Source organism: Panthera onca, chromosome C2 (assembly GCF_046562875.1).
Source record: "Panthera onca isolate mPanOnc1 chromosome C2, mPanOnc1 haplotype 2, whole genome shotgun sequence".
In the NCBI taxonomy this organism is placed as follows: Eukaryota; Metazoa; Chordata; class Mammalia; order Carnivora; family Felidae; genus Panthera; species Panthera onca.
The window spans coordinates 121,693,680-121,707,929 of NC_138347.1; the positions used below are offsets into that span (position 1 = coordinate 121,693,680).

The 14,250-nt window shown below is 40.5% G+C and overlaps 1 protein-coding gene across 6 annotated transcripts in view; it reads left to right on the forward strand.

The window, feature by feature from the left end:
• TFDP2 (transcription factor Dp-2) overlaps window positions 1-14,250 on the forward strand; it is a 188,741-nt gene that overhangs the window by 156,161 nt on the left and 18,330 nt on the right. For 4 of the 6 annotated variants that reach the window (XM_060638831.3, XM_060638833.3, XM_078432282.2 and 1 more), the window contains 2 exons: window positions 1,422-1,568; window positions 4,834-4,902. In XM_060638831.3, the coding sequence (XP_060494814.1) occupies window positions 1,422-1,568; window positions 4,834-4,902 (216 nt within the window). The remainder of the gene's footprint in view (window positions 1-1,421; window positions 1,569-4,833; window positions 4,903-14,250) is intronic. The other 2 variants (XM_078432283.2, XM_060638832.3) reach the window with 1 other exon arrangement.

Here is a 14,250-nt window from a genome sequence, read left to right on the forward strand (position 1 = left end):
CCTCTTCCTCATATTTTTTACTATATTATTGTTATTTATTTTTTTTTTAATTTTTTTTTTAATGTTTATTTATTTTTGAGACAGAGAGAGACAGAGCATGAACGGGGGAGGGTCAGAGAGAGAGGGAGACACAGAATCTGAAACAGGCCCCAGGCTCTGAGTTGTCAGCACAGAGCCTGACGCAGGGCTTGAACTCACGGACCGCGAGATCATGACCTGAGCTGAAGCCGGATGCCTAACCGACTGAGCCACCCGGGCGCCCCAATATTATTGTTACTTCTAAAGTGTCAGAATTTCAGGGTTTTTTTAAGTTTATTTATTTTGAGAGAGAGAGAGAGAGTGCGCGCACAAGCTGGGAAGGGGCAGAAAGAGAGACAGAATTCCGAGCTGGCTATACGCTGTCAGCACAGAGCCCAACATGGGACTCAAACTCACAGTCCATGAGATCATGACCTGAGCTGAAATCGAGAGTCAAATGCTTAAGTGACTGAGCCACCCAGGTGCCCCTACAGTGTCAGGAATTCTAATATTTACACTCAGTTCTATAACTTAAATCTTCTATTTATATAAGTTTAGTTCTGTACTTAAATGGATTCAGTGTACTCCAGCATCCTTTATTATCATGGCATTTGATTGATTGGATTTTGTTCTTAGGAACTGCTTGTCCACAATAAAATGGACTTTTTCCACAATCTAAGTTGAAACAGTCTCTTTCACTGAGAAAATCTTGCTGCCATTAAAAACAAAACAAAACAAAACAAAAAATCAGCTGAAGTAAACAGTGTGTTTTAGTGCTCTATGTAATGATGTTTTGTGCAAGTTCCCTATTTTCATTGTAGACTAGTAACAGTTTGCAGATCGGTACTAGTCCTTGGACCACATACTTGAAAGCACTGTTCACCTAGAGCTTGAAACATGCATTCTTTTCAGAGTCTAATATCCTCCCAGACAATGCAGGGTTTCAGCCCACTTTAACATTACCCCTCTGATATACATACTGTTGTCATGTATGTTAGTTCTATATATATTCTTGATTCCACAAGACGTATTGTTTTATACAATGAGGTTAATTGAGATATACCCACAGATTTACCTTTCAAGTGGTCTTCATTCCATACTGTGTCTCCAAACTCCCATCTTAGATCCCATCCATCTTTATTCTGCTTAAAGAAGGCCCTTTAGTGTTTCTTAATTTAGATCTGTAGGTGTCATAATCTTTATTTTTTAGATTGTTTTATGTTTTAGATTGTTAGGAAGTATCTTTATCTCTTCTTTACTTTTGAAGGGTATTTTACTGGCTATGGAATTCTTTAAGCACTCTAAAGATACAATAATAATAATAATATTAGTTAAATATCTTAATATCCTGTGACTATATCTTAACCCTTGGAGTTTATCACTCATTAAAAATTATTTTTTAGCAGGCCTATGACCAGAAGAATATTAGGAGAAGAGTTTATGATGCTTTAAATGTGCTAATGGCAATGAACATAATTTCAAAGGAAAAAAAAGAAATCAAGTGGATTGGTCTGCCTACCAATTCTGCTCAGGAATGTCAAAATCTTGAGGTAAGTGAGCAAAATCTGTTTATAGATAGTAGTTTGCTTTATTTTACGAGGCATTTTAATTTAGAAATACATATAATATTAAAATATTTCTAATTGTACATGTATACTATGCCTTTTTTTTCCTTTTCTTTTTAAGCAGACTCTTCTGTGCAGGATTTTAGAACTAGAAGGAGATTTAGAAAGATGTATAGTTTGACTGAATTCCTGATAAAACTGAGGGACATAGAAATTAAATGACTTGATTTTTACTGTTTCTTAGAGAAGATACTTACTTTATTATAGTTTAATTCTGAGCACTCTATACAATAGATTTTTGATAATTCATGAATAGAGATAATATTTGATGAAATGCTTGCTATATAGATCCCCCTCCCCAAAATAAATAGGATCAAACTGGCTGTTTACTTCTTGTGTTTAAACTTTTATCTTTGATGCATAGGGGCACTTGTACCCCAATGTTTATAGCAGCACTCTCAACAATAGCCAAATGATGGAAAGAGCCTAAATGTCCATCAACTGATGAATGGATAAAGAAATTGTGGTTTATATACCCAATGGAGTACTATGTGGCAATGAGAAAGAATGAAATATGGCCCTTTGTAGCAACGTATATGGAACTGGAGAGTGTTACGCTAAGTGAAATAAGCCATACAGAGAAAGACAGATACCATATGGTTTCGCTCTTATGTGGATCCTGAGAAACTTAACAGGAACCCATGGGGGAGGGGAAGGAAAAAAAAAGAGAGAGAGGTTAGAGTGGGAGAGAGCCAAAGCATAAGAGACTCTTAAAAAATGAGAGCAAACTGAGGGCTGATGGGGGGTGGGAGGGAGGGGAGGGTGGGTGATGAGTATTGAAGAGGGCACCTTTTGGGATGAGCACTGGGTGTTGTATGGAAACCAATTTGACAATAAATTTCATATATTAAAAAAAAAAAAAAAAGTAAGAAAAATAAATAAATAAATAAACTTTTATCTTTGACCTTAGAATCAGTAACAACCAGATGGTATTTCATTGGTATCTTTATCACAAAGGATACAATGTTCAGCTTGCATGAATTTTGGGATGATGTTTGCAGAAACATTTTTATTCCATTAACTTTAATCATTATAGAAAATCTGTCCTATATGAGCATGTGCCCCAACCTACTGATTTTAAGTTGGTTTGACATAATTGTACTATCATGGCCATAAATTGAGGTTACCTATAGTTTCTGGAAATAAATATGGTCAGTTTCATGTTTTTCTCCATCCCTTTTTCCCCTCAGCAAATCAAAACTTATTTGGTATTATTATACTTGTAGATGGAGAAATTAGACATTCATCAAAAGTTATGGGATGTTATACATACACTACAGTGGAAATGACCTCTCTTTCTCTTTCTCATGCAGTGGAATCTGAGGATCATTTTTATTACCAGTAATATTAAGCCGATAACAAAGACTCAATAAGCAAAAATCTTTTAGCAGTTCTTGCATGTTTACCCAAAGATTATATGAGACAAAATCTCTGACCCCAGGAGCTTTCATTCTGATAAAAGGAATAATAGTCAAAAGGAGTTACCAAAACTGATTGATTACTCCTGTGAAAGACATATGTGCAGATGCTCTGGAAAGGGAGATAATGGAGGGCTTTTCAAGGAAAGAAGAAAATCGCCGGGCTCAGTTATGAGGGAGATGTAGGTGTTTGCCCAGAGGCTTAGGGCAGGGAGGGCCTTCCAGAGGCCCCGCATGGGCTGTTCACAGCTGGGTGTGAGCAGAGTGCAGGCAGGGCTAAAGGAGATAGCTTTCTAAGTGCGAGGCTTTGGGACTTGATCCTGTAAGCAGTGGGAAGAATTATAAAGAGGGCTGATAGGACACATTCTAAGGCATCACCCTGCTGGTGGGTTGAACTGATGGAAGATGAGGAGGGAAACTGAGGGGGTGGATTGGAGATGTTTTGAGTCAAGTCAGTGGCCTGAAGTTGGAGAAATGTTTTAGAAGTAGAATCGATACATCTTGGCCTGGTGTTAGATGGGGGGCATGAGAGGCAGGTAGTGGCTTGGCCTGGCCTGTCCCAGCTGTAGATACAGATACAAAGTCCTACAACATCTTTTCAGATATGGAAAGCCACACAGATTTTCGAGTGAATGTTAGGTAATTTAGGATGAAAGTGGTATAGTGGTTAGAGGATGAGAGGATGCTCCCGGTGCATACTAGAGTAGATACAGAGCAAATAAGAAACAAGCTTGTCATTAAAAAAAAGAGGAGGTGGGGAGCACCTGGGTTTTGAGCACCCAACTTTGGCTCAGGACATGACCTCACATTTTGGGAGTTTGAGCCCTGTGTCGGGCTCTCTGCTGTCAGCTCAGAGCCCACTTCAGATCCTTTCTCTCTCTCTCTCTCTCTCTCTCTCTCTCTCTCTCTCTCTCTGCCCATCCCCCATTCATTCATTCTCTCTCTCTCAAAAATAAATTTTTTTTTAAAAGGAAACATGGTTGGAATAGACAAGAAAAATGTTATATTTGATGTCATTGACTTTTGCCCAAAGACACAGTGAGGAAGTCATCTGAGAGAAAATTCAGAAAGAGTGAGGAAAATAATGGTTGTGTGAAGCTGGGAAATTTGCCCCATAAGCATGTTCCTTACTACAGGTTGGAATTGTGTATTGAATATGCAGGCTAACTGTATTAGGAGCTATGCCCACTTAAAAGTCAGTTAAACTGTGATCTTAAATGAGATCTTCCCTGATTCTTTAGGTTGGGGGCTAATGTAGCAAAGTAATTAATAATAGAGTCTCTGGAACCAGGTGGCTTAGGTTCAAATCCTGCCTCTTTCCACTTAATAACTACGTGACCTTTGGCAGTTCCTTAACCCTCGACACCTCCGTTTCTTTACATGCAAAACGCAGTACTTCTTACTTCATAGGGTTTTGTGAAGATGAATTAAGATAATGTGTGTAAAGTGCTTGGTTGAGTTGCTGGCACCTAGAGTAAGTATTCACTAAATGTTAGCTATTACTGATTAGAACTTGAGTAACAAATAGCGACAAGTACTGCATGCCAAGTATTCGTTAAGTGGATGGATGTCATTATAGATAATAGTTGCCACAATTCTGCTATCATGCCTACTTGCTTACCCTAACCCTAACCCTGCTCCTCAGTAATGATATTGCTAGTTAAAATGGATGGAGGTTGAAGGAAAATTCTTGATAACTCAGATAACTGAAAGGTAGGCAGTACTTTATACTCCACGTATGCTCATGTTCTTTCATAACCCATGTTTTAAAGATCGAGAAGCAGAGGCGGATAGAACGGATAAAGCAGAAGCGGGCCCAGCTGCAAGAACTTCTGCTGCAGGTAAAAATGTCGGGATAGTTTTCATTCTCTTCCCTGCCTGTATTCTGCTGCTCTGCTTACTTGCTTTTAGAGTCAGTGTTTAATACTTTGGGTGCCTTGAGTAGTGTCTGATGGTACCACATTAGGGCAACCCCTCCACATCTGAGCTCACCACCATCTCCATGGTCTAGCTTTATGAAGGTTCCACCTCTCACCATCATCATGGCTCCCTGGCAGCTCACCTGCCCTGTGTGTGACTTATATATGGAACAGTTTACTTTTGATACTTATTCTTACTCTGAACAGAAACCGTATCAGGAGTCCTTTCCTGTGTGTTTATCATGTTAGCCCTGATTTGGAATGTCAAGAAGTAAGACTGCTTACACTTCAGGCACTTTGAGTAAAATAATCAAATCCACCTGTCATACTTATTATCTGTAAATAATAGAATAACATGTAATGATTCAGTAAGCTTCGTAGAAATACCAAAAGCTAAAATGCCTTTCTTTTAAGAAAGTTAACTTTTATAGTGTAATAAGGATCCCTATATTTATACTGTTTTGGATAATTGCCTGGAATTTGAAATTTTTTTCAATATCATAGAGCCAATGTATAAAGTCATGTGAAGTAGAATCACATGTAATTTTTTTTAATTTTATTTTTGGTAATTGCAGTTGCTATGAAAATGCACTTTGAGTAGTACACTGGGGTCATTTTCAGTACAATCAGAAACCCTTTTTAAAATGACCCAGAGGGTCTTTATGCTTTTTTTTTTATCAGCAAATTGTCTGTATATGAAGAGTTTTCAACCACTCATAAAATCCACTTTGATTTGACAACGGTTAGATCCTATTTAATTTTTGATGTAATCCACTTTTCAGAAATAAAGGTAACAAGTTACCAAATATCGTAGCAGGTTTTTTTTCTAAAGCACTCCCTTTGTCTAATGGACAGAATATGGTTAGGTATTTTTAAATACTCCACATTTTTGTTTTTCACTTTCTAGATGCTAATATTTGTTCATTTGTTTCACGTTCATGATACACGAGAGCAGCAAGAGAAGACCGTTGAGCCCTTGCAGGGGCCTATGTGTAATCTGAGAAGGAAATAGGAAAGGAAGTAGGTCCGGGAGAGGAATAGCCCCAGACAGAGCAGAGATTGCCCAAACACAGCAAGCCCCGGAGGTGATGTTTCCACCCTGATTAGGCCATTTCTTTCTTCCTTATTGTTCCTTGTCTGCTTTTCACACCGAACCCCATTGGACCTACCTGAGGAGCTAGTGCTGGAGCAAGCATTTTATGTATTTTTCGTACGGGATTTCCAAATAAGGTTGTATTTGAAGAGTGTATTCTGGGAGCGCCTGGGTGGCTCAGTCGGTTAAGTGCCCGATTTCACTCAGGTCAGGATCTCACAGTTCGTGAGTTTGAGCCCTGCATCAGGCTCTGTGCTGAAAGCTCACAGCCTGGAGCCTGCTTCAGATTCTGTCTCCCTCTCTCTCCGCCCCTCCCCCGCTCACACTCTCTCTCTTTCTCTCAAAAATAAACAAACATTAAAAAAAAATTTGAGGCTTCTGGGAAGATGGCAGCATAGGAGGACGCTGAGCTCACTGCGTCCTGCGGATCACTTAGATTCCACCCACACCTGCCTAAATAACCCAGAAAATTGCCAGAAGACTAGCAGAACGGATTCTCTGGAGGCAAGCGTAGACGAGAGTCCACGGAAGAGGGTAGGAAGGGCCGCTCCACGGACTGGCGGGAGGGAGCCGGGACGGAGGGGCAGCCCGCCAGCCAAGCAGAGCCCCCGAGTCTGGCCTGCAAAGGCAGAGGGGCCGGATGGAGTGTGTTCTGACAAGTGGGACTTAACATCTGGAAGCTTATAAGTTAACAGCTCTGCTCAGAGAACAGGAGGGCTGGAGGACAATGGGAGGGAGAGTTGTTGAGCCCCGGATGACAAAGTGCAGCTTGGCGGGGAACAAAGGCGTTCTCCAGCGCCACCTCCCTCGCCCATCCCCCAGCCAAAATCCCAAGGGAACCAGTTCCTGCCAGGGAACTTGCTTGCACTGCACAAACACCGAACACAGAAGCTGTGCTTCTGCGGATCCATCCCTCCAGCGGCGGGTCTGACTCCCTCCCGGTGCCGCAGGGCCCCTCCCAAAGCGGATCACCTAAGGAAAAGCCAGCTGAGCCTGCCCCTCCCACCCCTGTGCACCCCTTGCCGATCCACCCCAGCTAATATGCCAGATCCCCAGCACCACAAACCTGGCAGTGTGCAAGTAGCCCAGATGGGCCCCGCTACCCCACAGTGAATCCCGCCCCTAGGAGAGGGGAAGAGAAGGCACACACCAGTCTGACTGTGGCCCCAGCGGTGGGCTGTGGGCAGACATTAGGTCTGACTGTGGCCCCTCCCACCAATGGAAGTTATTCAAGACAGCACAGGGGAAGTGCCCCACAGTCCTGCACCACTCCAGGGACTATCCAAAATGACAAAACAGAAGAATTCTCCTCAAAAAAAATCCTGGAAATAACGACAGCTAATGAACTGATCAAAAAGGATTTAAACAATATAACAGAAAGTGAATTTAGAATAATAGTCATAAAATTAATCACTGGGCTTGAAAACAGTATAAAGGACAGCAGAGATTCTATTGCTACAGAGATTAAGGGACTAAGGAACAGCCAGGAGGAGCTAAAAAAATGCTATTAATGATCTGCAAAATAAAATGGAGACAACCACGGCTCGGATTGAAGAGGCAGAGGAGAGAATAGATGAACTAGAAGATAAAATTATGGAAAAAGAAGAAGCTGAGAAAAAGATAAAAAAATCCAGGAGTATGAGGGGAAAATTAGAGAACTAAGTGATGCACTAAAGAGAAATAATCTATGCATAATTGGGATTCCAGAGAAGGAAGAGAGAGGGAAAGGTGCTGAAGGTGTACTTGAAGAAATAATAGCTGAGAACTTCCCTGATCTGGGGAAGGAAAAAGGCATTGAAATCCAAGAGGCACAAAGAAATCCCTTCAGACGTAACTTGAATCTATCTTCTGCACGACAATATCATAGTGAAACTGGCAAAATACAAGGATAAAGAGAAAATTCTGAGAGCAGCTAGGGATAAACGTGCTCTAACATATAAAGGGAGATCTATAAGACTCGTGACCATTCTCTCTACTGACACTTGGCAGGCCAGAAAGGAATGGCAGGAAATCTTCCATGTGATGAACAGAAAAAATATGCAGCCGAGAATCCTTTATCCAACAAGTCTGTCATTTAGAATAGAAGGAGAGATAAAGGTCTTCCCAAACAAACAAAAACTGAAGGAACTCGTCACCACTAAACCAGCCCTACAAGAGATCCTAAGGGGGACCCTGTGAGACAAAGTACCAGAGACATTGCTACAAGCATGAAACCTACGGACATCACAATGGCTCTAAACCCATATCTTTCTATAGTAACGCTGAATGTAAATGGACTGAATGCGCCAACCAAAAGACATAGGGTATCAGAATGGATAAAAAAACAAGACCCATCTATTTGCTGTCTACAAGAGACTCATTTTAGACCTGAGGACACCTTCAGATTGAGAGTGAGGGGATGGAGAACTATTTATCATGCCACTGGAAGTCAAAAGAAAGCTGGAGTAGCCATACTTATATCAGAGAAACTAGACTTTAAATTAAAGGCTGTAACAAGAGATGAAGAAGGGCATTATATAATAATCACAAGGTCTATCCATCAGGAAGAGCTAACAATTATAAATGTCTATGCGCCAAATACAGGAGCCCCCAAATATAAACAATTACTCACAAACATAAGCAACCTTATTGATAAGAATTTGGTAATTGCAGGGGACTTTAACACTCCACTTACAGAAATGGATAGATCATCTAGACACACGGTCAATAAAGAAACAAGGGCCCTGAATGATATATTGGATCACATGGACTTGACAGATACATTTAGAACTCTGCATCCCAAAGCAACAGAATATACTTTCTTCTAGAGTGCACATGGAACCTTCTCCAAGATAGATCACATACTGGGTCACAAAACAGCCCTTCATAAGTATACAAGAATTGAAATTATACCATGCATACTTTCAGACCACAATGCTATGAAGCTTGAAATCAACTACAGGAAAAAGTCTGGAAAACCTCCAAAAGCATGGAGGTTAAAGAACACCCTGCTAACGAATGAGTGGGTCAACCAGGCAATTAGAGAATAAATTAAGAAATATATGGAAACAAATGAAAATGAAAATACAACAATCCAAACGCTTTGGGATGCAGCGAAGGCAGTCCTGAGAGGAAAATACATTGCAATCCAGGCCTATCTCAAGAAACAAGAAAAATCCCAAATACAAAATCTAACAGCACACCTAAAGGAACTAGAAGCAGAACAGCAAAGACACTCCAAACCCAGCAGAAGAAGAGAAATAATAAAGATCAGAGCAGAAATAAACAATATAGAATCTAAAAAAACTGTAGAGCAGATCAACGAGACCAACAGTTGGTTTTTTGAAAAAATAAAATTGACAAACCTCTAGCCAGGCTTCTCAAAAAGAAAAGGGAGATGACCCAAATAGATAAAATCATGAATGAAAATGGAATTATTACAACCAGTCCCTCAGAAATACAAGCAATTATTAGGGAATACTATGAAAAATTATATGCCAACAAACTGGACAACCTGGAAGAAATGGACAAATTCCTAAACACCCACACACTTCCAAAACTCAATCAGGAGGAAATAGAAAGCTTGAACAGACCCATAACCAGCGAAGAAATTGAATCAGTCATCAAAAATCTCCCAACAAATAAGAGTCCAGGACCAGATGGCTTCCCAGGGGAGTTCTGCCAGACGTTTAAAGCAGAGATAATACCTATCCTTCTCAAGCTATTCCAAAAAATAGAAAGGGAAGAAAAACTTCCAGACTCATTCTATGAAGCCAGTATTACTTTGATTCCTAAACCAGACAGAGACCCAGTAAAAAAAGAGAACTACAGGCCAATATCCCTGATGAATATGGATGCAAAAATTCTCAATAAGATACTAGCAAATCGAATTCAACAGCATATAAAAAGAATTATTCACCATGATCAAGTGGGATTCATTCCTGGGCTGCAGGGCTAGTTCAACATTCGCAAATCAATCAACATGATACATCACATTAATAAAAGAAAAGATAAGAACCATATGATCCTGTCAATCGATGCAGAAAAGGCATTTGACAAAATTCAGCAACGTTTCTTAATAAAAACCCTCGAGAAGTTCGGTATAGAAGGAACATACTTAAACATCATAAAAGCCATTTATGAAAAGCCCACAGCTAACATCATCCTCAATGGGGAAAAACTGAGAGCTTTTTCCCTGAGATCAGGAACACGACAGGGAGGTCCACTCTCATCGCTGTTGTTTAACATAGTGTTGGAAGTTCTAGCATTAGCAATCAGACAACAAAAGGAAATCAAAGGCATCAAAATTGGCAAAGATGAAGTCAAGCTTTCACTTTTTGCAGATGACACGATATTATACATGGAAAATCCAATAGACTCCACCAAAAGTCTGCTAGAACTGATACATGAATTTTGCAAAGTTGCAGGATACAAAATCAATGTACAGAAATCAGTTGCATTCTTATACACTAATAATGAAGCAACAGAAAGACAAATAAAGAAACTGATCCCATTCACAGTTGCACCAAGAAGTATAAAATACCTAGGGATAAATCTAACCAAAGATGTAAAAGATCTGTATGCTGAAAACTATAGAAAGCTTATGAAGGAAATTGAAGAAGATATAAAGAAATGGAAAAACATTCCGTGCTCATGGATTGGAAGAAGAAATATTGTCAAAATGTCAATACTACCCAAAGCTATCTACACATTCAATGCAATCCCAATCAAAATGGCACCAGCATTCTTCTTGAAGCTACAACAAGCAATCCTAAAATTCATATGGAACCACAAAAGGCCCCGAATAGCCAAAGTAATTTTGAAGAAGAAGACCAAAGCAGGAGGCATCACAATCCCAGATTTTAGCCTCTGCTACAAAGCTGTAATCATCAAGACAGCATGGTATTGGCACAAAAACAGACACATAGACCAATGGAATAGAATAGAAACCCCAGAACTAGACCCACAAACGTATGGCCAACTCATCTTTGACAAAGCAGGAAAGAACATCCAATGGAAAAAAGACAGTCTCTTTAACAAATGGTGCTGGGAGAACTGGACAGCAACATGCAGAAGATTGAAACTAGACCACTTTCTTATACCATTCACAAAAATAAACTCAACATGGATAAAGGACCTGAATATGAGACAGGAAACGATCAAAACCCTAGAGGAGAACGCAGGAAAAGACCTCTCTGACCTCAGCCGTAGCAATTTCTTACTCGACACATCCCCAAAGGCAAGGGAATTAACGGCAAAAATGAACTACTTGGACCTTATGAAGATAAAAAGCTTCTGCACTGCAAAGGAAACAACCAACAAAACTAAAAGGCAACCAACGGAATGGGAAAAGATATTTGCAGATGACATATCGGACAAAGGGCTAATATCCAAAATCTATAAAGAGCTCACCAAACTCCACACCCGAAAAACAAATAACCCAGGGAAGAAATGGGCAGAAAACAGGAATCGACACTTCTCTAAAGAAGACATCCGGATGGCCAACAGGCACATGAAAAGATGCTCAACGTCGCTCCTCATCAGGGAAATACAAATCAAAACCACACTCAGATATCACCTCACGCCAGTCAGAGTGGCCAAAAAGAACAAATCAGGAGACTATAGATGCTGGAGAGGATGTGGAGAAACGGGAACCCTCTTGCACAGTTGGTGGGAATGCAAACTGGTGCAGCCGCTCTGGAAAACAGTGTGGAGATTCCTCAAAAAATTAAAATAGACCTACCCTATGACCCAGCAATAGCACTGCTAGGAATTTACCCAAGGGATACAGGAGTACTGATGCATAGGGGCACTTGTACCCCGATGTTTATAGCAGCACTCTCAACAATAGCTAAATTATGGAAAGAGCCTAAATGTCCATCCACTGATGAATGGATAAAGAAATTGTGGTTTAGGGGCGCCTGGGTGGCTCAGTTGGTTGGGCGGCCGACTTTGGCTCGGGTCATGATCTCGCGGTCCGTGGGTTCGAGCCCCGCGTCGGGCTCTGTGCTGACAGTTCGGAGCCTGGAGCCTGTTTCAGATTCTGTGTCTCCCTCTCTCTGACCCTCCCCTGTTCATGCTCTGTCTCTCTCTGTCTCAAAAATAAATAAACGTTAAAAAAAATTAAAAAAAAAAAAAAAAAAAGAAATTGTGGTTTATATACACAATGGAGTACTACGTGGCCATGAGAAAGAATGAAATATGGCCTTTGTAGCAACGTGGATGGAACTGGAGAGTGTTACGCTAAGTGAAATAAGCCATACAGAGAAAGACAGATACCATGTTTTCACTCTTATGTGGATCCTGAGAAACTTAACAGAAACTCATGGGGGAGGGGAAGGAAAAAAAAAAAAAAGAGGTTAGAGTGGGAGAGAGCCAAAGCATAAGAGACTCTTAAAAACTGAGAACAAACTGAGGGTTGATGGGGGGTGGGAGGGAGGGGAGGGTGGGTGATGGGTATTGAGGAGGGCACCTTTTGGGATGAGCACTGGGTGTTGTATGGAAACCAATTTGACAATAAATTTCATATATTGAAAAAAAAATTTGAAGAGAGTGTTCTACAGCTTAAAAGAAAATAAAAAACAAACTTGAAAGCTGACGGTTTATTCCTGTGCTCCTCCTTGTGGCATTCTGCCTTCTGAGATCTGGCCTGCCAGGCACTGGCTTCTAACCCACACTGTCACTTTCTCTCCCCAACTGCCTGTGCTGTCCCTGTCGCTGCACTGTTTCCCACTAGCTCACAGTCTCTCACCTCTGTGCCATGTCTTCTTTAGATTTCCTCAAAACCTTCATGGAACATTTTGGAGCTTGCTTTTTGACATAATGTTACTAAAAAAACCTTTTTTTTTAGTATGCCTGTAATTATCTATTTATCAGTAAGAATGGTACTAGGCACAATCACCCTCAGGTATGTGGGACGTTTACATCCCTAGATAGCCTTCATAAAGAATGAAGTTGAGGGGTGCCTGGGTGGCTCAGTTGGTTAGGAATCTGACTTACTCTCAGGTCATGATCTCACAGTTTGTGAGTTTGAGCCCTGAACTCTCTCTCTGGCCCTCCCCTGCTTGTTGTCTCTCTCTCAAAATAAATAAATAAACTTAAAAAAAAAAAGAATCAAATTGAATATTTTTTCGTCTGCCTATCTTTGTACAGTGAACACTATTTTTTTTAATGTTTATTTATTTTTGAGAGAGAGACAGAATGTGAGTGGGGGAAGGAGCAGAGAGAGAGGGAGTCACAGAATCAGAAACAGGCTCCAGGCTCTGAGCTGTCAGCACAGAGCCCGATGCGGGGCTTGAACTCACGGACCGCGAGATCATGACCTGAGCTGAAGTCGGACGCTTAACCAACTGAGCCACCCAGGTGCCCAAGTGAAAAAGTACTATCTGGTCTTCTGGTAGACAGACATACAGCTTATTTCCTGCTAGTGTTTTGTTTTTCTCTCCTTCATCAAATAACATTCATGAAGTTGTCATAGAAAGTAAATTAAACACATGCCTGAACATTAATAATTTGCCATGGCAAAGCTAGCTTGATTTTTAAGAAGTTAATGTCACACTTCACTGACCTCACGTGACACAGGTAAGTTCTACTTACCTGCCACCACCTCTCATTTATCCTTGGAAGTGTAGGAGAGGAATGGCCTGAGTAAATTACACCTATAAGTAATCCAGATATCCTGCTCTCATCCATACAATTGTCCTTACCAGCCCTGAAACCTTTTCCAGGACCTGGTAATAGTGCACAACAAAATGAATGTCTGAACACACCTGAAACTGTTCAGCCTCTGAAATTGCTGTTAATGAGCCTGGAAAAGAACAAAAGGCTGAAGGAAATCAATCAAAGGGCAACAAATAAGGAAATCAGTCCAAAACAAATGGGAGTTGATTCTTCTTTTTTCTATCAAAGTAACATTGTGTATGTTATTACTGCTCTCTTCACCTGAAAAATCTCTGATGCTGTTCAGTGTACATAACAATGAACAGTGAGTGATAAATACATAATAACTCTTATTTCTTACTGTTTGTATTCTCTCCTATACTGAGACCCTCCCGTGGCACTAGGGCCACAAAGCTAGGCAAAGTATGAGAGAATCTCCTGAGATGCTTTTTCTAGTAGAAGGGAAGAAAATCTAGGCAGAAGTATTCAAACATTTCATTCTTTTTTTTTTTTCTGCATCATACAGTGTTTATTTTAAA